The 24,480-nt window shown below is 24.8% G+C and overlaps 1 protein-coding gene across 7 annotated transcripts in view; it reads left to right on the plus strand.

Annotated features, from left to right (window-relative positions):
- LOC145267015 (histone-arginine methyltransferase CARM1-like) overlaps window positions 1–24,480 on the plus strand; it is a 206,289-nt gene that overhangs the window by 141,794 nt on the left and 40,015 nt on the right. For 3 of the 7 annotated variants that reach the window (XM_080122917.1, XM_080122922.1, XM_080122918.1), the window contains one exon: window positions 3,811–3,885. The exons of 3 other annotated variants lie outside the window; for them this stretch is intronic. In XM_080122917.1, the coding sequence (XP_079979043.1) occupies window positions 3,811–3,885 (75 nt within the window). Of the gene's footprint in view, window positions 1–3,810; window positions 3,886–6,447; window positions 6,562–24,480 lie in introns of all 7 variants that reach the window. One more of the 7 variants, XM_080122921.1, reaches the window with a different exon arrangement.

Here is a 24,480-nt window from a genome sequence, read left to right on the forward strand (position 1 = left end):
CACAAGTAGTCTTTTCTTCATTAACTAGATTAAACAACACTTGAACAGGAAAAAATAATCAAGACGAAGTTATGTAGTTTTTAACAGGACTTGCAATTATCTATATCTATAATATAAAGCTGAATGTGTGTGTGTGTGTGTCTGGTCACGAATAGGCTCCTATATGGTTGACTATTTTAAAAAACTGATTACATATAATGATAGAAGATATATCGAGACACAGGAATGGGTATGTTTGATCTGGCAGAAGGGAGTTCATTAAAATTGTGGGGTCTGCGTTCGCGCCTGGTCCACAAAGTATGGAAATAAATTTAAAAATAAAAAAAAAAACGTTTACAAGTGTTTTTGATAGAGATGTACATAATAATACTTTGATAAGTATGTTTTAACTTAAATAGGGATGGTATAATAAAATTGTGGGGTCTGCATTCGCACCTGGCCTCCATAGAATGGAAATAGGCACAAACTTTAATAAAGACTTTTCATATCTATCTGCGTAAGTATACTTTGATAATTATGTTTCAGTTTGAAGAAATATGGTATAATAAAATTATGGGGTGTTCGTTCACGCCTGACCTCCATAGAATGGAAATATATCACAAAGTTTAACAAGGTTTTTTAATATAAATCCACAGAATATTGTGATAAGTGTTTCAGTGTGAACAGGTATGGTATAATAAATTATGGAGTTTATCAATTTTATTTTTACTTTCATCATATTTTGCTTTGGTTTTGATACCCCCAAATTCGAAGCTATCTCTTTACAACCCTTCCTTTTCATAACCTATCATACTTTAATAAATCAGAGTCCATTTTCTGTAGACTGTTTTTGAACCCAGTCAACGACGGGTACTTTTGCTAGTATATATATATATATATATATATATATATATATATAAATAAAAGTAAGAGTGTGTGTGTGTGAGAACACTTCTCAACCTATATACATAGCAAATTTTTGATCTACATACTTGAAATGTGGTGTATAGAATATTCAGAAACATGGGAAATATTTTAATCCATTTTCATTTGAAAAAAAGGGCTGCTAGGGGATTAAAAATGAAAACTTGGTACATGAGTGGGCTTTGGATTTTTATCTGTCAGTTGTTTCATGACTGCGCATGCGCGGATCGTTCGTGTGTGTGAGGACACTTCTCAGCCTATATACTCAACGACTTTTTGATCTACAGATTTGAAAGTTGGTATATAGAGTATTCAGACATGTGGAAAACTTTTTAATCGATTTTCATCTGGAGAATAAGGCTGCTAACATGTCAAAATTGAAAAACTGGTACGTGGGAGTGATTGGATTTTTATCTTTTTTCAACAGTTTCACGATGGCACATGCAACATTGTGAAACATGACAGCTTCTTTAAGTGTAAGTTGGTTTGAAAACACATTTTCATGATCGTGTCAAGCTAGTCTAATCGTTATCGTGCTTGACTTGCTGTCTTCGGGTTTTGGTTTCTATCTCAGTTCGAGCTTGAGTATTTTCTTTTTTACTTACCAGAAGTGAACTGTTTATAAAAAAAATATGATACTCACATGCACGTGTCTCCGTTTCTTTGTTTTTTTTTTTCTTTACTTTATTTTTTTTTTTATTTAGGAATTAATATTATGGTATTTCTGTTTATAATGAGAAATTTGCATTAATTAAAATATAATACTTGTGCATATTTTACGATCAGGCAGCGAGGGGGTGGCCTGCTAGTATGTATATAAATTACCAATGCACAGGTTGAAAAAATCATTTTTAATAAGCAAAAGTAATAAAATCTCTTCATGGTCTTTTCATCAACAAAACAACCAAACCAAACTCTACAAATAAATAATAAGAATATTTGAAGATATATAAGGAACTTGAAGCATAAAAACTGTTTCCAAAATAACTGATTCGGCGTTAAATAACCTGAAACGTGTTGATATGCCGTAAAACAAAACCACCAAACCTTTTCATCTGACATTCTTCTGAAGAGAAACGTTAAAAATGGTGACAATAATAAAAAATAAAATAAGGAAATGAAGCAATGAAAAAAAATAAAATAAGGAAATTGAGCAATGAAAAAAAAAAAAAATTTTATGATGTCTCTTTTCTAAAAAGGTTTAGGGTCTGACGAAAAGGCCCTTAAGAGATTTTAATTTTTCCTCAAAAAATTTTTCATTGGTTGTTTCCTTTTGAGCTTATCTTTCTGTTGGACAGAAAATATAGAGATACTAGATATACCTGGCGTTACCTGGTATTAAATGTAGCGTTCAATCCTTAAAAAAAAACAAAAAACACGTAAAAAACTGAAACGTGCATACGAGTATTATGTTTTACCTAAACAGTTCACTTCTCATAAGTAAAAAAAAAAAAAAAAAAAAATACTCGAGCTGAGATTGAAACCAAAACCTAATAACACTGAACCAAATATAATAACCATTAGGCCAGCTTGACACTATCTTTAAAAATTGTTTTCAAATCTACTTGTGCTTAACATAAGGAAGTCGTCATGTTTCACGACGGCGCATGCACATTCATGAAACAATTAACAGAAAAAAAATTTGATAACACCCTCACAGACCAATTTTGCAATTTTTATCCCTTAGCAACCCTTTTTTTCGGATTAGAATAGATTAAAAAGTTTTCCACATGTCTGAATACCCTATATACCAAACTTCAAGTCTGCAGATCCAAAATTTGTTGAGTATATAGGTTAAGAAGTGTCCTCACACACACATTCTCACTTTTATAGATATATAAACAAACTGAAAGGTGGGAGTTGAAAAAAAAAAACAGGAAAACTCTTTGATGTACTTGCATATCAAGCAAAAATTGTTTACACCAAAAATTATGGAAAATTATTAAATAGAATTTTTATTATAAGTAAAAATCAATATTTTGTTGACCCATCATTGATCTGAGCGGAAATCCTGTAAATCAGAGGAAGATAAGTCAGTTTGTCATTTAAAGTTAAAATTATGAATGACAGAATATTGAACTTATATTTCATTTTCAATTAAAATTTTAATTGATAATTTTCCATAATTTTTGGTGAGGGTACTTATCTTTGCCTTTATACAAATATATTTTTACTTGTACCTAATGTTATATATTGTCTACGACTAGTCATCAAATGTTTTTCAGTTTATATAATTTCTAAAAAAAAAAAAAACAACTGTCGTCATTGTCTCGATATATACACTTGGCAGCAAAATAAAGACACATACAGCTGATTATAAAATATTTTGTTTATTCAAAATAACCTTTTCGGTTTCAGAATGACATTAGTGACTGTGCACGGCGAGATTGGTGTGTTTTGTAGTGGAGAAAAAGTGTCACTTAGTTTGCCGTTGTGGTCGCTCTCCTTTCTTTTCCTGTTGTCGGTACATCTATTTTATTGGCATAGATGACCTAAACATTTCATCCCATCATGCATTGTCTTGGAATGTCAGTCAATCTTGATGACCTAATCTTCAAGATTCTATATTCCCCATTTTGACTTGTTTGACGCCATTCCCTGGGAGCACTCACATCCAGGCTTCTGACCAACTTTCCTTTGACGCCATTCCCGGGTATCTGGATTATCCAACACTAATACTATATAAGTACCCCATTTCTGCTAGACCAAGTATCTGTTTATATATATATGTATATATATATATATACATACATACACAAACAGACATCTAAAAGAGCTCCTCCCCATTTTTTAATTGTTGGATTTTTTTTATTTTTCCTAAAACTTTATTAGTAGTAATAGTTATTATTATTATTTTAATATAATGTGCTATTCCCCCGTCTTGCATTTAACTATTTATTCCCGCAGACTCTGTGTGGAGCCTAGGGACACAACCACACCATGGCGGTAATGATGACGTTGCTGCTGCCGATACAGTAGCAAGTAGGTTTTGAATGGGGGTGGGGTTATTTACCTCACACCCACCTTAATTTTTTCTACCCTCCCCCATATCTATTTTTTTTTATTCTCTTTTTATTATTTCAATTTTATTTCTTTTTTTCATTTTTGTTTGATTTATTTCTGTACTTTTAAAAATATTTCTCATAAATTAACTAAGATTAAAAATTTTTTTAAAATTAAATCCCAATTTTTTTTTTTTTTTTTTTTTAATTTTTTTTTTTTTTCATATTAATATTTTGCTTACTGATTATTAAAAAAATATTTCTCATAAATTAACTAAGATTAAAAATTTTTTTAAAATTAAATCCCAATTTCTTTTTTTTTTTTTTTTTTAATTTTTTTTTTTTTTCATATTAATATTTTGCTTACTGATTATTAAAAAAATATTTCTCATAAATTAACTAAGATTAAAAAATTTTTTAAAATTAAATCCCAATTTTTTTTTTTTTTTTTTTACTAATTTTTAATTTTTTTTTTTTTTTCATATTAATATTTTGCTTACTGATTATTAAAAAAATGTTAATCTAAAAAAAAAAAAATTTCATTAATTTTTATTTTTATAATTGCAATGTTTATCTCGATATATAAAGTTAGGTACATATGTACGTTTGTATATTTGTATAGTATTCATTCCTAAACTAACTTATTATGAACTTGGAAATAGTTTCTGGTTGTAAGAGATTGTAATGTGGGTTATGTTTACGTTTTTTAATTTTTGAGATTAGGATTGGTTATTTGTATTATTTGGATTTAATTTGGGTAGAGGTCCTAAGTAATTCATAATTGTATTTAATTATAAATAATAGATAACACATAATAAACAGCAATAATATACCTTTTATAATGATAATTAGTAATAAAATAGTAATATTTACAAATAGAAATGAAAATAGGTTTAAGGCCCCCAAAATTCTTATTAAAACCGTCCGTAAGGACCTGTGGCCCAGTTGTTAAAGTATTCGAAAAAAATCAATTGTAAAAGTGATTTTCTCCTGAAGGTTAAAGGTTCAATTCTCAGGGTGGGCAACTGAAAAATAAAATAACAAATTACTTAAGACCTCTATTCAGTCATGGCTGACGGAACGTGAAGTAAATAAAGGGGTCCGCTCCAAATTCCGTCCAAAGTTTGATAGAAAGGTTCCCAAGTTCGACAAGATACACCTGAAGATGGTCGGAGGTTACCTTGACCGAAACGTGTAAATGACACTCCCGATCAGAATAGAAGTCTGAAGAATCCAAATAATATGGACTTCATTAAACTATTCTCACTTTTTTGGTCGATATAACCCCCGACTTCTTTCCGTCGGTTCTTTTCAGACACTTGAAACCTTTTAGTCAAAATTGGAAACCCATACTTCAAAATTTGTCAGCGAACCCTTTATTTAATTCACGAAGATAGATTTCAGAGTTTTTGACGAAAGTTCCCAAGTCCAAAAAAAAAAAAAAAAGATTCACCTTAAGAAATTGTGAGGGGACATCAGCTGGAACGTTGTTAGAATAAGGATAGTAGTTGGAATAATACACATTTCTTAGTAACTAACAAGGTTACCCGGCAATGCCTGGAGTAAAAATATAACATTTTTATTTAAACTTCTTTCTGCTCTCTCTCTCTCTCTCTTTCTAACCATGTCTCCCTCCCTCCCCTCTCTCCATCCACTCTTTTTTCCTCCACTAGGCCCATTTCTCTCTTTGGACATACACACATACATACAACTTGACTCTATACAGATTTTTTGAAGATTGAGCTGGCATAAGGAATGTAATTCTTGTTAAAAAAAGAAAATCAGTTATTTCCCTTGAGTAAGGATTTATTGATAGTCTCGTAAATTTTTATCCATGAAAATTTATTTTTTTAGTTTTATTCCAGAATCATGTTCTTATCCAGTGTTGTAACCCCCCTATACTAAAAAAAAAAAAAAAAAAAAAAAGAATAGAAAAGTTTGTATGATGTATGTACCCATAATGAAACAAAAATATATTTCAAAAATCCCATAAAGTGAGCAAGTGATCTTATTTTTAAGTAAGAAAATCAAACTTTATGGTTAAGCAAAGAGCGCTTGCCTTGTTAACTATTTTGCCCCCCCCCCCAAAAAAAAATAACCAAGGGGAGGTAATTCAATATTTCAAGATTTATGTTACCAATCCCTGCAAATTCCTATTAATTAATCAAAAAATGTTTTCTTTTTTAAAAATATAACTATTTGATCAATTTATATGACTTTTGGAATGTGATATTTTTTTTTTGTTATGTCGCAGGTACATACATAATACAGATTTTCCTTTTTTTTTTCTTTTTTTTTTTTTAATATAAGGGGAGTTCAAGACAAAATCCTCTTTTTTATATTTATGAAACCATTTCTGAACATGTTATAATGTGCCTGTATTTTTTGTCATGCTAAACCCCCTACTGAACGTTATCGTTAGTGTATTAAAAAAAAAAAAAAAAAAAAATGTTGGTTTTCTTTGTTTCGTTTCTTTTTTTTTTTTTTTTTTTTATATTGTTGCTAAACGAAACCTGATTGTTGTCTTTCATGTCTTGTGAAGATACCAATTGTGATGAGCTTGAAGTGCACCGGTACCCGCCACCCCGTGGTGCTGCTGAGGCCGGCCTTTGGTGGTCTCAATGACTCTGCTACTCGGCTTTCGACATTAGGGGGGGTAGGTCAATATCAAATTTTTGAAAGGTGTTTTCTTTTTTTTTTTTTTTTTTCTGCCCCCCCCTCCTCCACCTTTCTTTCCAACGTTTCTTTGTGATCTAAACGCCACAAAAAAAAACAAAAAAAAACGTTTCTTTTGTTTTTAATAATCTAATCTTTTCACCTGAGATGTGTGATAGTCATAAACTTCTAATATCTTTTATGTTTAGCTAGCAGGGCTACCTGGCATTGCCCAGAGCCATGAAAAAAAAAAAAAAAAAAACGACCAAGCTAAAAGATGTTAAGTGTGTAACATTTTTAGAGTAAAATTTCTATCACTCTGTCTCTCTCTCCCTACCCCCCCCCCTGTTTTTCTGTCTTTCCTTTTTTTTCACCTCTGCCCATTTTTCTCCTTTTTTTTTTTTCTTCTGTGTTTATAACATCATTCATTTATTATAGCTATCCTTTTTAAGTGTAAGTATTTTTTTAAAAACTTTGTGGATCTTTGTTTAGTAGTTTTAACTTTTAGTTCGACATACAAATACAGACAACTGCCCTTTATATAATAGAAGATAACAAGAACTTGTTTACATTGAAGGCTACCATGTTGTATTCAACTGGGAAGCAGGCCAGCAGAACAGTGTTCCATTGGTGGGCAGTTCTGGGAAAGAGGCTTTGTTCATGGAATTTGCATTTAGATTTGGCCACAGATAGAAAGTGGAGGAAATCATTTATAGTGGTTGTAGCTAGTCAAGTGTTTTTTTTTTTTGTGAAAGTTTGACAAGGGTGGACTAAAAGTTGGAGTTAGATGATTTTCACCACTCTTTAACTGTGCCAAAACCAAAACGTAGATTCCATGAACAAAGTGCACGCCAGTGGAACTCTTTTCTGTTTGCCTGTTTCCCATCTGACTACAACTTGGATGTCCTCAATTCCAACATAAACAAATTCCTGATGAACCGCCCCCTTAAGACACTTTATCAAATCTCCAATACTAACGATTTCTACGATACTATCCCATTGATTACTGTACACGCAATAACCCTTATCCCCGAGTGGCTTCCAGGCCTTGATAAGTGGTGACTTCCATGTAAAAAAAAAAAAATGAACACTTGCCATGTAAATAATGATGGAGCTGAGACAGGCTGGCAACGTCTTTTCTGTAGGAAAGAGGTTGCAATGAAGAGATGAGGTTTTGAACTCTATCAAGGCTGGATGGGTACTTCTGCAGTTTAAAGCCTGTTTTTCCGGGAGTCACGCTCAGCAACGCCCAGTGGAAAACACCGGATTATACCGAATAAGCAAAAAGAGACACAAGCGAGACGGTAAAAATTGGTGGTGGTGGTGAGTTTAAAAGGAAAAGAAAAAGGGCAGAGTATCATTGTGCTTCTTCCCCCCAGTGTAATTTACCCCCCCCCCCCCCAACGTTCCCATGTTAAGAACTGCTTTCGGAATAAACACCTCCAACTTTGAAAGTCGTTCTTATCATGGGGAGGTTGGGGGGGGGGGTTATACTATGCTGGGGCAGGTTGTAAAAAAAATACCAAAATAAACTTTCCATACACAAACAAAAAAAAATATTTGTTCACGAATTCAAAGAAACAAAACTTTTATTACCCCCCCCCCCCCAAAAAAAAAAAAACACAATTGCCATAAAAAATAAATAAAACCGTAAAATTTATGAAATTATTACGGTAGGTTTTTTATTGACTTCCGTTTGCTTGGTATAATCCAACAGTTTCCACCAGGCATTGCAGAACAAGCCTCATGAGAAAACAGGCTACTTCAGAAGTCCCGATGGATGTGCCTCCTCTTCAGGTTAGACACAAGGGCAATTGTTAGTTTACTGAAAGTGTTTCTGTGGAAGAAACTGGATTTGAACTCTGCACACCTAAGGAACGTTAAAAGTTATTTACGCCTGAGAATATCCTGTACCTCTACAAGGCCACCATTCGCCCATGTATGGAGTTTTGTTGCCACATTTGAGCTGATGCATCTGCTACTAGTCTCTCCCCCTTAGACAGATTTCAAAAGAGTTGCCAACCTAATAGGTCCTGCACTATCAGCTAGGCTTCAGCCACTGTCCCATCGACGAAATGTTGCATACCTCTGCCTGTTCTACAAGTCTAATGGTAGATGCTCCGACAAACTACAAGCCCTTGTGGCCCCTTGACGGAAATAAACCCAACAAGCAGCAAAATCCCACCTCTACACAATAGAAATCTCTAGATGTAAGAAAGCCTTCTACTCCAATAGTTTCTTCCCTAGAACTGCTAGACTTTGGAACTCCCTTCCGGGTTCCTGCTTCCCCTGACTGTACTGACATGCAGAAGTTCAAGTGTAATGTAACCAGACATCAACTCCCTACATAGGACCCCTACAAATTATGTCTCAGATAGTAGCCTCCTACATCAAGTGATGACCTTAAACTATATCTGGTGGTAAGGTCCCAGCTTGCGGGCTTTGGGGAGTGTGGACCCAACCCTTAATCGCATTTGCTCCTAGGTCCACTCTTACCCGGAGTGGTAGTACCTGTTAGGGTCTCAACTATGGGTTAAATAGAAAGACTTGAAAAATATATATATATATTTTTAAAAAAATTTTTTCTTTAAGATCATTGGATTTGGCATTATAAATAACCTGAAAAGGGTTGATATGTCGTAAAACAAAAACAACTGATCAACAACCTTCCAAAACAACCGATCAAAGTATAATTTTGTTCTAAAAGTTCAAATAAAGATTGTTTGAATAAAACATTAAAAAATAAAACATCTATTTTTATATTTGCTTTAAAAAAAAAATAAAACATCTATTTTTATATTTGCTTAAAAAAAATAAAACATTAAAAAATAAAACATCTATTTTTATATTTGCTTTAAAAAAATAAAACATCTATTTTTATATTTGCTTTAAAAAAAAATAAAACATTAAAAAATAAAACATCTATTTTTATATGTGCTTTAAAAAAAAAATAAAACATTAAAAAATAAAACATCTATTTTTATATTTGCTTTAAAAAAAAAATAAAACATCTATTTTTATATTTGCTTAAAAAAAAATAAAACATTAAAAAATAAAACATCTATTTTTATATTTGCTTTAAAAAAAAAATGAAACATATTTTTATATTTGCTTAAAAAAAAATAAAACATTAAAAAATAAAACATCTATTTTTATATTTGCTTTAAAAAAATAAAACATCTATTTTTATATGTGCTTTAAAAAAATGAAACATTAAAAAATAAAACATCCATTTTTATATGTGCTTTAAAAAAAAAATAAAACATTAAAAAATAAAACATCTATTTTTATATTTGCTTTAAAAAAAAAAAATGAAACATATTTTTATATTTGCTAAAAAAAAAATAAAACATTAAAAAATAAAACATCTATTTTTATATTTGCTTAAAAAAAAAATGAAACATTAAAAAATTAAACATCTATTTTTATATTTGCTTAAAAAAAAATAAAACATTAAAAAATAAAACATCTATTTTTATATTTGCTTTAAAAAAAAAATGAAACATTAAAAAATTAAACATCTATTTTTATATTTGCTTTAAAAAAAATGAAACATTAAAAAATAAAACATCTATTTTTATATTTGCTTTAAAAAAAAAATAAAACATTAAAAAATAAAACATCTATTTTTATATTTGCTTAAAAAAAAATGAAACATTAAAAAATTAAACATCTATTTTTATATTTGCTTTAAAAAAAATGAAACATTAAAAAATAAAACATCTATTTTTATATTTGCTTTAAAAAAAAAATGAAACATTAAAAAATTAAACATCTATTTTTATATTTGCTTTAAAAAAAATAAAACATTAAAAAATAAAACATCTATTTTTATATTTGCTTTAAAAAAAAATGAAACATTAAAAAATTAAACATCTATTTTTATATTTGCTTTAAAAAAAATGAAACATTAAAAAATAAAACATCTATTTTTATATTTGCTTTAAAAAAAAAATAAAACATTAAAAAATAAAACATCTATTTTTATATTTGCTTTAAAAAAAAATAAAACATTAAAAAATAAAACATCTATTTTTATATTTGCTTTAAAAAAAATAAAACATTAAAAAATAAAACATCTATTTTTATATTTGCTTTAAAAAAAAATAAAACATTAAAAAATAAAACATCTATTTTTATATTTGCTTTAAAAAAAAATGAAACATTAAAAAATAAAACATCTATTTTTATATTTGCTTTAAAAAAAAAATAAAACATTAAAAAAAAACATCTATTTTTATATTTGCTTTAAAAAAAATGAAACATTAAAAAATAAAACATCTATTTTTATATTTGCTTTAAAAAAAAATAAAACATTAAAAAATAAAACATCTATTTTTATATTTGCTTTAAAAAAAAATAAAACATTAAAAAATAAAACATCTATTTTTATATTTGCTTTAAAAAAAATGAAACATTAAAAAATAAAACATCTATTTTTATATTTGCTTTAAAAAAAAAATAAAACATTAAAAAATAAAACATCTATTTTTATATTTGCTTTAAAAAAAAATGAAACATTAAAAAATTAAACATCTATTTTTATATTTGCTTTAAAAAAAATAAAACATTAAAAAATAAAACATCTATTTTTATATTTGCTTTAAAAAAAAAATGAAACATTAAAAAATAAAACATCTATTTTTATATTTGCTTTAAAAAAAAAATAAAACATTAAAAAATAAAACATCTATTTTTATATTTGCTTAAAATAAAATGAAACATTAAAAAATTAAACATCTATTTTTATATTTGCTTTAAAAAAAATAAAACATTAAAAAATAAAACATCTATTTTTATATTTGCTTTAAAAAAAAAATGAAACATTAAAAAATTAAACATCTATTTTTATATTTGCTTTAAAAAAAATAAAACATTAAAAAATAAAACATCTATTTTTATATTTGCTTTAAAAAAAAAATGAAACATTAAAAAATTAAACATCTATTTTTATATTTGCTTTAAAAAAAATAAAACATTAAAAAATAAAACATCTATTTTTATATTTGCTTTAAAAAAAATGAAACATTAAAAAATAAAACATCTATTTTTATATTTGCTTTCAAAAAAAAATGAAACATATTTTTATATTTGCTTAAAAAAATAAAACATTAAAAAATAAAACATCTATTTTTATATTTGCTTTAAAAAAAAATAAAACATCTATTTTTATATTTGCTTTAAAAAAAAATAAAACATCTATTTTTATATTTGCTTTAAAAAAAATAAAACATTAAAAAATAAAACATCTATTTTTATATTTGCTTTAAAAAAAAAATAAAACATTAAAAAATAAAACATCTATTTTTATATTTGCTTTAAAAAAAATGAAACATTAAAAAATAAAACATCTATTTTTATATTTGCTTTAAAAAAAATGAAACATTAAAAAATAAAACATCTATTTTTATATTTGCTTTCAAAAAAAAATAAAACATTAAAAAATTAAACATCTATTTTTATATTTGCTTTAAAAAAAAAATGAAACATTAAAAAATAAAACATCTATTTTTATATTTGCTTTAAAAAAAAAATAAAACATTAAAAAATAAAACATCTATTTTTATATTTGCTTTAAAAAAAATGAAACATTAAAAAATAAAACATCTATTTTTATATTTGCTTTAAAAAAAAAATAAAACATTAAAAAATAAAACATCTATTTTTATATTTGCTTTAAAAAAAAATAAAACATTAAAAAATAAAACATCTATTTTTATATTTGCTTTAAAAAAAAAATGAAACATTAAAAAATAAAACATCTATTTTTATATTTGCTTTAAAAAAATAAAACATTAAAAAATAAAACATCTATTTTTATATTTGCTTTAAAAAAAAATGAAACATTAAAAAATAAAACATCTATTTTTATATTTGCTTTAAAAAAATAAAACATTAAAAAATAAAACATCTATTTTTATATTTGCTTTAAAAAAAATAAAACATTAAAAAATAAAACATCTATTTTTATATTTGCTTTAAAAAAAAAATAAAACATTAAAAAATAAAACATCTATTTTTATATTTGCTTTAAAAAAAAATGAAACATTAAAAAATAAAACATCTATTTTTATATTTGCTTTAAAAAAAAATAAAACATTAAAAAATAAAACATCAATTTTTATATTTGCTTTAGAAAAAAATAAAACATTAAAAAATAAAACATCTATTTTTATATTTGCTTTAGAAAAAAATAAAACATTAAAAAATAAAACATCTATTTTTATATTTGCTTTAAAAAAAAATAAAACATTAAAAAAAAACATCTATTTTTATATTTGCTTTAAAAAAAAATGAAACATTAAAAAATAAAACATCTATTTTTATATTTGCTTTAAAAAAAAAATGAAACATTAAAAAATAAAACATCTATTTTTATATTTGCTTTAAAAAAAAATAAAACATTAAAAAATAAAACATCTATTTTTATATTTGCTTTAAAAAAAAATAAAACATTAAAAAATAAAACATCTATTTTTATATTTGCTTTAAAAAAAAAATAAAACATTAAAAAATAAAACATCTATTTTTATATTTGCTTTAAAAAAAATAAAACATTAAAAAATAAAACATCTATTTTTATATTTGCTTGAAAAAAAAATAAAACATTAAAAAATAAAACATCTATTTTTATATTTGCTTTAAAAAAAAATAAAACATTAAAAAATAAAACATCTATTTTTATATTTGCTTTAAAAAAAATGAAACATTAAAAAATAAAACATCTATTTTTATATTTGCTTTAAAAAAAAATAAAACATTAAAAAATAAAACATCTATTTTTATATTTGCTTTAAAAAAAATGAAACATTAAAAAATAAAACATCTATTTTTATATTTGCTTCAAAAAAAAATAAAACATTAAAAAATAAAACCTCTATTTTTATATTTGCTTTCAAAAAAAAATGAAACATATTTTTATATTTGCTTAAAAAAATAAAACATTAAAAAATAAAACATCTATTTTTATATTTGCTTTAAAAAAAAATAAAACATCTATTTTTATATTTGCTTTAAAAAAAATAAAACATCTATTTTTATATTTGCTTTAAAAAAAAATAAAACATCTATTTTTATATTTGCTTTAAAAAAAATAAAACATTAAAAAATAAAACATCTATTTTTATATTTGCTTTAAAAAAAAAATAAAACATTAAAAAATAAAACATCTATTTTTATATTTGCTTTAAAAAAAATGAAACATTAAAAAATAAAACATCTATTTTTATATTTGCTTTAAAAAAAATGAAACATTAAAAAATAAAACATCTATTTTTATATTTGCTTTCAAAAAAAAATAAAACATTAAAAAATCAAACATCTATTTTTATATTTGCTTTAAAAAAAAAATGAAACATTAAAAAATAAAACATCTATTTTTATATTTGCTTTAAAAAAAAAATAAAACATTAAAAAATAAAACATCTATTTTTATATTTGCTTTAAAAAAAATGAAACATTAAAAAATAAAACATCTATTTTTATATTTGCTTTAAAAAAAAAATAAAACATTAAAAAATAAAACATCTATTTTTATATTTGCTTTAAAAAAAAATAAAACATTAAAAAATAAAACATCTATTTTTATATTTGCTTTAAAAAAAAAATGAAACATTAAAAAATAAAACATCTATTTTTATATTTGCTTTAAAAAAATAAAACATTAAAAAATAAAACATCTATTTTTATATTTGCTTTAAAAAAAAATGAAACATTAAAAAATAAAACATCTATTTTTATATTTGCTTTAAAAAAATAAAACATTAAAAAATAAAACATCTATTTTTATATTTGCTTTAAAAAAAATAAAACATTAAAAAATAAAACATCTATTTTTATATTTGCTTTAAAAAAAAAATAAAACATTAAAAAATAAAACATCTATTTTTATATTTGCTTTAAAAAAAAATGAAACATTAAAAAATAAAACATCTATTTTTATATTTGCTTTAAAAAAAATAAAACATTAAAAAATAAAACATCTATTTTTATATTTGCTTTAAAAAAAAAATGAAACATTAAAAAATTAAACATCTATTTTTATATTTGCTTTAAAAAAAAATGAAACATTAAAAAATTAAACATCTATTTTTATATTTGCTTTAAAAAAAATAAAACATTAAAAAATAAAACATCTATTTTTATATTTGCTTTAAAAAAAAATGAAACATTAAAAAATAAAACATCTATTTTTATATTTGCTTTAAAAAAAAAATAAAACATTAAAAAATAAAACATCTATTTTTATATTTGCTTAAAAAAAAAATGAAACATTAAAAAATTAAACATCTATTTTTATATTTGCTTTAAAAAAAATAAAACATTAAAAAATAAAACATCTATTTTTATATTTGCTTTAAAAAAAAAATGAAACATTAAAAAATTAAACATCTATTTTTATATTTGCTTTAAAAAAAATAAAACATTAAAAAATAAAACATCTATTTTTATATTTGCTTTAAAAAAAAAATGAAACATTAAAAAATTAAACATCTATTTTTATATTTGCTTTAAAAAAAATGAAACATTAAAAAATAAAACATCTATTTTTATATTTGCTTTAAAAAAAAAATAAAACATTAAAAAATAAAACATCTATTTTTATATTTGCTTTAAAAAAAAATAAAACATTAAAAAATAAAACATCTATTTTTATATTTGCTTTAAAAAAAAATAAAACATTAAAAAATAAAACATCTATTTTTATATTTGCTTTAAAAAAAAGTAAAACATTAAAAAATAAAACATCTATTTTTATATTTGCTTTAAAAAAAAATGAAACATTAAAAAATAAAACATCTATTTTTATATTTGCTTTAAAAAAAAAATAAAACATTAAAAAAAAACATCTATTTTTATATTTGCTTTAAAAAAAATGAAACATTAAAAAATAAAACATCTATTTTTATATTTGCTTTAAAAAAAAATAAAACATTAAAAAATAAAACATCTATTTTTATATTTGCTTTAAAAAAAATAAAACATTAAAAAATAAAACATCTATTTTTATATTTGCTTTAAAAAAAATGAAACATTAAAAAATAAAACATCTATTTTTATATTTGCTTTAAAAAAAAATAAAACATTAAAAAATAAAACATCTATTTTTATATTTGCTTTAAAAAAAAATAAAACATTAAAAAATAAAACATCTATTTTTATATTTGCTTTAAAAAAAATGAAACATTAAAAAATAAAACATCTATTTTTATATTTGCTTTAAAAAAAAAATGAAACATTAAAAAATAAAACATCTATTTTTATATTTGCTTTAAAAAAAAATGAAACATTAAAAAATAAAACATCTATTTTTATATTTGCTTTAAAAAAAAATGAAACATTAAAAAATAAAACATCTATTTTTATATTTGCTTTAAAAAAAAAATAAAACATTAAAAAATAAAACATCTATTTTTATATTTGCTTTAAAAAAATGACACATTAAAAAATAAAACATCTATTTTTATATTTGCTTTAAAAAAAAAATAAAACATTAAAAAATAAAACATCTATTTTTATATTTGCTTTAAAAAAAAATAAAACATTAAAAAATAAAACATCTATTTTTATATTTGCTTTAAAAAAAAAATAAAACATTAAAAAATAAAACATCTATTTTTATATTTGCTTTAAAAAAAATGAAACATTAAAAAATAAAACATCTATTTTTATATTTGCTTTAAAAAAAATGAAACATTAAAAAATAAAACATCTATTTTTATATTTGCTTTCAAAAAAAAATAAAACATTAAAAAATCAAACATCTATTTTTATATTTGCTTTAAAAAAAAAATAAAACATTAAAAAATAAAACATCTATTTTTATATTTGCTTTAAAAAAAATGAAACATTAAAAATAAAACATCTATTTTTATATTTGCTTTAAAAAAAAATAAAACATTAAAAAATAAAACATCTATTTTTATATTTGCTTTAAAAAAAATGAAACATTAAAAAATAAAACATCTATTTTTATATTTGCTTTAAAAAAAAAATAAAACATTAAAAAAAAACATCTATTTTTATATTTGCTTTAAAAAAAAATGAAACATTAAAAAATAAAACATCTATTTTTATATTTGCTTTAAAAAAAAATGAAACATTAAAAAATAAAACATCTATTTTTATATTTGCTTTAAAAAAAAATAAAACATTAAAAAATAAAACATCTATTTTTATATTTGCTTTAAAAAAAAATAAAACATTAAAAAATAAAACATCTATTTTTATATTTGCTTTAAAAAAAATGAAACATTAAAAAATAAAACATCTATTTTTATATTTGCTTTAAAAAAAAATAAAACATTAAAAAATAAAACATCTATTTTTATATTTGCTTTAAAAAAAATGAAACATTAAAAAATAAAACCTCTATTTTTATATTTGCTTTCAAAAAAAAATGAAACATATTTTTATATTTGCTTAAAAAAATAAAACATTAAAAAATAAAACATCTATTTTTATATTTGCTTTAAAAAAAAATAAAACATCTATTTTTATATTTGCTTTAAAAAAAATAAAACATCTATTTTTATATTTGCTTTAAAAAAAAATAAAACATCTATTTTTATATTTGCTTTAAAAAAAATAAAACATTAAAAAATAAAACATCTATTTTTATATTTGCTTTAAAAAAAATGAAACATTAATAAATAAAACATCTATTTTTATATTTGCTTTAAAAAAAATGAAACATTAATAAATAAAACATCAATTTTTATATTTGCTTTAAAAAAAAATAAAACATCCGTTGGATTGCAAATGATCATGTTATAGTCAACTGGGAAGCAACCCCATTGTATTGTGTTCCACAGAGGGGAGGTGCTCTAGGAATGAAGCTTAGACACAGCGAATAAAGAAAATTGTTGACAACGGTGGTAGTTAGATAAAATTTTGCCATGGCAGGGTACCATCAATTGGAGCTCAGGTGTTCGCCTGAATGAATATAATGATAAAGCAGGCATAGTCTCGCAATATGTCTTCTGTGAGAAAGAGATAGCAGAGAGAAGAGGATGTCCTCCACTAGATTTTGAAGCCAGTTTTTGTATCCTGACTAGGCAGGAAAGGGTGCTTTGAACAGCCCCTCCCCAGATGTGGCAACAGTACTCTATTTTAGGACGTATTTGGCTCTTATACAGGTAGAGCATTAGTTTTTTTTTTGTTTTTTTTATTAAAGGAATAGCCACTTATTAAGGCCTAGAGGTTACTCGAGGATAAGAGTTTAAGTGTACAGTAGTCAATGGGACAATATCGTAGTAATCATTAGTAGTGGAACTTTGGTAAATTGGATTACTTAAGGGTGCGGCTCATCAAGAATTTGTTTATATTGGACTTGAAGATGATCAAATTGTAGTCAGTTGGAAAGCAGACAAATGGAAGAGAGTTTCACAGGCATGCAGTTCCAAGAAAGAAGCTTTGTTCATGGAATCTGCATTTAGGTTTAGGCACAGATAAAGAGTGGGGGAAATTGATAGTGGTTTTAATTAGACGAGTGCTTGCGTGAAAGTTTGGCGAGAGGGGGGGGGCTAGATTGGAGCTCAGATGAGCACTTGTCATGAAAGTAACGCTAAAGCAGAGACAGGCTCACAACGTCTCTTATATGGGAAGAGGTTGCAGGGAAGATAAAAGCGCATCCCCGATTAGGCTACAAAGTCTATTTTGAAGTCTGTCAAGGTAGGATAAGATCTTTCTAGCAGCTCCTGCCCGGATGTGGCAACAGTACTCCATCCTTGGACATATCTGACTTTTATACAGGTAGAGAATTGCATCAGCAGTGAGATATCTACTGGAGCAGTAGAATGAGCCCACCATTTTACCAGCAACCTTGGCAACGGATTTGATGTATGTGTTCCATTTCAGATCAGGAGTAAAGATCAAGCCCAGAAGCTTGTCAAAACATGGAGCCTCCTGTGTCGAGTTTTTCTTTGTTCATTCCAAACAATGCATACTATCACTAAACTTAAGAGCTACTTTGATTAGGGACGAAATTTATGGGGATTGCTTAAGTAGGAAGTTGTGCAGCTAGAAGTTTGTTCACATTACATTTAGATTTCTGCATGTTATCACAGAAACAAGGAGCATGGCATGATTCCACAGATGATAGCTCCAAGAAAAGAGGCTATTAGGGTGGGAAGTTTTTATTTATATTTTTTTTTTCCTTCATCTGGGGACCTTTACAATGAAGGGGTGGGAATTTGTTGCTAGTCGGGTTGGTCAACGGTATTGAAGGAGTTCGTCAAAGCACATTCCGTAGAACTATTTGCAGAATGTTGCATTCTGTTTAAAAAATAATAAAAAAAAAACTTTATTAAAATAGAGATCGTACGAGTTAATTACAATTGGAAGTAACCATTAAAAATGCTATCTATTTTTTTCGTTTTCTTTTCTTTTTTTTTAAACTTAATTTATTAAACCATAATTTATTAAAACTTAATTTATTAAACCATAATTTATTAAAACTTAATTTATTAAACCATAATTTATTAAAACTTAATTTAGCAAAGCTTAATTTATTAAACCATAATTTAGCAAAGCTTAATTTATTAAACCATAATTTAGCAAAGCTTTATTTATTAAACCATAATTTAGCAAAGCTTTATTTATTAAACCATAATTTAGCAAAGCTTTATTTATTAAACCATAATTTAGCAAAGCTTAATTTATTAAACCATAATTTAGTAAAACTCTAATTTTAATATTTTTAATATTAATTTTTTTACTTGGTGGTGTGGTCATAAAACTTAATTTATTAAAATGCAGAGATTGTACGAGTTGATGATGATTGGAAGTAATCGTGAAAACAATTACCTTTTTTCTTTTTTTTGCTTTTTGCATTTTTTTTATAAACTTAATTTATTTAACCATAATTTATTAAAACTTTAGATTTTAATTTTTTTATTTTAATTTATTTTTATTTTAATTTTTTATTTTACTTTTTATTTTAATTTTTTTTACTTAGTGGTGTGGTAAAGAAACATTTCATTTTCTATCTTTTCCATTTTTTAAATTTATTTTTAATGAATTTGTTTGTTTGCTTTAGAAATGAATAAACTAAATAATACATTCATATTACCACGTTGCTAAACATTACTTTTATTTAAAAAAAAAAAAAGAAGTTGGGCGAAATCCGTTCAGTCGTTTCAGAGTTTATAAGGACCCCCCCCACACACACACACACAGTTGCATTTATATAATTGTAGCGATAATACACAATTATGCAGAATGTAGAAACTATGCATCAATAAAATTCAACGTAATAGTGAAATAAAACTAATCATCTAATAAGGAAACATAAAAAAATGAATAATCAATTAATACATGTAGTTGCTCACATAACTATGACTGAGTATATTAAAAAGTTCATTTTAATAATTTTCTAAATAGAAAACGTAGGCTTTCAATGTCAGTGAGAAAGGAAAAAAAAAACTCAACTTTATTGGTATATAGATAAATGTTTTTGGGAAAGTGTATTTTTTCAGTTATATTTTTCCTATGTGAATGCCAATCCTTTTGGTTTAGAAGCTCAATGTTAAATACAACAGAGCATATGCAGATGAATAATGATATAAATGCGTTCCAAGTTCCAAAATACTCCAGTTATAAGACCTTCTTTATATCCGGAGACTAATTACTGACAGAATGATTTTAAGGTCCTATCGTTCTGCTCCCTTCAGAATTCAATTAATATGTATTAACGGCTATATTGAATTCTCCTGATTACAAGCCTCTTATTTCGAATTAATGGCTGTGGTCTGCTATCAAACTGCTTCTTTTGCACCAAACAGTTGAAATTATAAGAATATAAATGCGTTCCAATTCAGTTCTTTCAAATTATCAAAACTTTGTTACATTTGACTGGTTTTGTCGGTTATTTATTTGTCAATATTGAAGTTTTTCTTGCATATACTCCTCAGAAAATCAAGAAATTTTAGTTAGAAAGAAGACATAAGTTTGTTGAGTAAGAAAAAATTCTGAAGAAAAATTAGCATTGCTTATTTAAGCAGCTAGTTTTGTTGAAGGTAAAGCTCTACAAACCTTAATTTTCGTATGTTTCCAAGTGGTTTTTATCTCTAAACGAATTTATCTCCACTCTTAAATAAAAGTCACTGTGTGAGTGTGCGTGTGCGAGAGACAGCAAGAAAGTTCCTTCCTCATAGTCTCAGCCGTTTTGGAACCTATCTTTTGCAAATTTCCCACAAAGCTAATTTATATGTCTGGCAGTGTTCTTAGATATGTTTTGTACAGAAATTCATCTGATAAGTATGAAAAAAATCCAATTTTAAAAATATTTTTTTTCTCTCTTATAGATGAAAAACAAATTTTTATAGGGGAATAATTTAGGTTCCACTGGTCAATGAAGTAATAAAATCTCAGCAAATAATTTCTTTTTTAAAAATAACAGATTTATTATCATCTGGAGACATGATCATTCGACTATTGATCGAATGATCCCGTATTCAAGCCCAGGCGTACCTCACCGTTGTATTTTAATTTTTTCTTATTAATGAGTTCAATTTACAATAAAATAGGTACCGTTTAAAATCCCTGCAAATCATTTCTTAGTTTGCATATTTTAAAATTAAACATCATTCAGAAGTGACTTTTCCAGCTCAAATCATCAAGCCCAAATATCAACTGACGTGATATTGTAAACAATTTGAACGACATTATCATTATCCTTAATTTAAAAAAAATTTTTTTTTTATTGTTTTTTTTGCCACCAGGCAAATTATTCCTCATTATATATAATAATCAATAGAGGATTGATTCTATAAAAATACATACGCAATCTGCATAAATTAAAATATCATGTTTAAGCGTATTGTACGACTGGGCAATGCCGGGCGTCCAGCTACTTATATAATAATTTTATTCTATTTCAATTAATATTTGTCTGTAGTATGTTAACTGGGGTTATATCGGCAATGGGTTTATTTTAGATTGTGGATACGAAACTAACTCATTTTTTTTAAACCACATACTATAGTTTTATGGGTAGCCATATTGGTTATATAACGTTTGCACAGCTGATACAGTTGATGCCATCACAATTAGGAGATGGGTTCGTCGATTTCAGAGTGCATTCAAAATGGTGGTGACTGTAGAAAAATAAATTCGTGCTCACAAAAGGTCGCTCATTCTAATGGTACGACTCCTGCTTCGTAGCTCTTCAAATTTTTGAATTATCAGATTGGTGCAAAAATGTTTGATAAATACAAAACGAACAAACAAAAAATAGGAGGCTTTACTTTTGGAATGACCCTTAAATGACAAAGTGCGCTCCGGATGCCCATGCACAGCCATCATTCAAAGTTGGCAAAAGTTTGAGAATGCTGGGTACCATATAGAAAAATAAATTCTGGAGCACAAACGGTCGCTTGTTTTAAGCGTACTATTCTTGTCTTTGTAGCTCTTTAACGTATTAGTTTTTTTTAGTCTAAAAAGATTAGACTTAATTATTTTTGGACCGACCCTCATATTTACAACGAAAAGCCAACATTCGCCGATGCATTGGACTATTGTCACCAGTAGTCATGCACTTGTAGACATGGCCCAAAAAAGAGTCTTCAGCCCAATAGGTCCCACACTATCAATGAAACTCCAAACCCTGTCCCATCACTGCAGTGTTGCATTTCTGTGCCTGTTTTACAAGTATTTTAATGTAATGTGCTCTGAACTCGTAGCACTTATGTAAATACCTACAACAAACCCAACAAGCAGCAAAATCCCACCCCTTCACTGTGAAGGTATCTAGATGCCAGAAAGCCTTTTACTTTAACAGTTCCTTCACTCAGACTGCTAGACCTTAGAATTCCCTCCCTGTTTCTTGCTTCCCTGACCGTACTAACCTGCAGGTTCAAATGTAATGTGATTAAACTTCTCTCTCATGGTTCCTTGTAGATATGGTCCCAAATAGTAGCCCTTAAGTGGCAATGTGGTTTGTTTCGGATAAAAAATAGAATAGATTGATAAAATGTTTCGGATAAAAAATAGAATAGATTGATAAAATGTTTCGGATAAAAAATAGAATAGATTGATAAAATGTTTCGGATAAAAAATAGAAAAGATTGATAAAATGTTTCGGATAAAAAATAGAAAAGATTGATAAAATGTTTCGGATAAAAAATAGAATAGATTGATAAAATGTTTCGGATAAAAAATAGAATAGATTGATAAAATGCTTCGGATAAAAAATAGAATAGATTGATAAAATGTTTCGGATAAAAAATAGAATAGATTGATAAAATCTTTCGGATAAAAAATAGAATAGATTGATAAAATGTTTCGGATAAAAAATAGAATAGATTGATAAAATGTTTCGGATAAAAAATAGAATAGATTGATAAAATGCTTCGGATAAAAAATAGAATAGATTGATAAAATGTTTCGGATAAAAAATAGAAAAGATTGATAAAATGTTTCGGATAAAAAATAGAAAAGATTGATAAAATGCTTCGGATAAAAAATAGAAAAGATTGATAAAATGTTTCGGATAAAAAATAGAATAGATTGATAAAATGTTTCGGATAAAAAATAGAAAAGATTGATAAAATGCTTCGGATAAAAAATAGAAAAGATTGATAAAATGCTTCGGATAAAAAATAGAAAAGATTGATAAAATGCTTCGGATAAAAAATAGAAAAGATTGATAAAATGTTTCGGATAAAAAATAGAAAAGATTGATAAAATGCTTCGGATAAAAAATAGAATAGATTGATAAAATGTTTCGGATAAAAAATAGAATAGATTGATAAAATGTTTCGGATAAAAAATAGAATAGATTGATAAAATATCTCGGATAAAAAATAGAAAAGATTGATAAAATGTTTCGGATAAAAAATAGAATAGATTGATAAAATGTTTCAGATAAAAAATAGAATAGATTGATAAAATGTTTCGGATAAAAAATAGAAAAGATTGATAAAATGTTTCGGATAAAAAATAGAATAGATTGATAAAATATTTCGGATAAAAAATAGAATAGATTGATAAAATGCTTCGGATAAAAAATAGAAAAGATTGATAAAATGCTTCGGATAAAAAATAGAAAAGATTGATAAAATGTTTCGGATAAAAAATAGAAAAGATTGATAAAATGTTTCGGATAAAAAATAGAATAGATTGATAAAATGTTTCGGATAAAAAATAGAATAGATTGATAAAATGTTTCGGATAAAAAATAGAATAGATTGATAAAATGTTTCGGATAAAAAATATATTAGATTGATAAAATGTTTCGGATAAAAAATAGAAAAGATTGATAAAATGCTTCGGATAAAAAATAGAAAAGATTGATAAAATGTTTCGGATAAAAAATAGAAAAGATTGATAAAATGTTTCGGATAAAAAATAGAATAGATTGATAAAATGTTTCGGATAAAAAATAGAATAGATTGATAAAATGTTTCGGATAAAAAATAGAAAAGATTGATAAAATGTTTCGGATAAAAAATAGAAAAGATTGATAAAATGTTTCGGATAAAAAATAGAATAGATTGATAAAATGTTTCGGATAAAAAATAGAATAGATTGATAAAATGCTTCGGATAAAAAATAGAATAGATTGATAAAATGTTTCGGATAAAAAATAGAATAGATTGATAAAATCTTTCGGATAAAAAATAGAATAGATTGATAAAATGTTTCGGATAAAAAATAGAATAGATTGATAAAATGTTTCGGATAAAAAATAGAATAGATTGATAAAATGCTTCGGATAAAAAATAGAATAGATTGATAAAATGTTTCGGATAAAAAATAGAAAAGATTGATAAAATGTTTCGGATAAAAAATAGAAAAGATTGATAAAATGCTTCGGATAAAAAATAGAAAAGATTGATAAAATGTTTCGGATAAAAAATAGAATAGATTGATAAAATGTTTCGGATAAAAAATAGAAAAGATTGATAAAATGCTTCGG

Source organism: Euprymna scolopes, chromosome 42 (assembly GCF_053919585.1).
Source record: "Euprymna scolopes isolate OS-2025 chromosome 42, ASM5391958v1, whole genome shotgun sequence".
In the NCBI taxonomy this organism is placed as follows: domain Eukaryota; kingdom Metazoa; phylum Mollusca; class Cephalopoda; order Sepiida; family Sepiolidae; genus Euprymna; species Euprymna scolopes.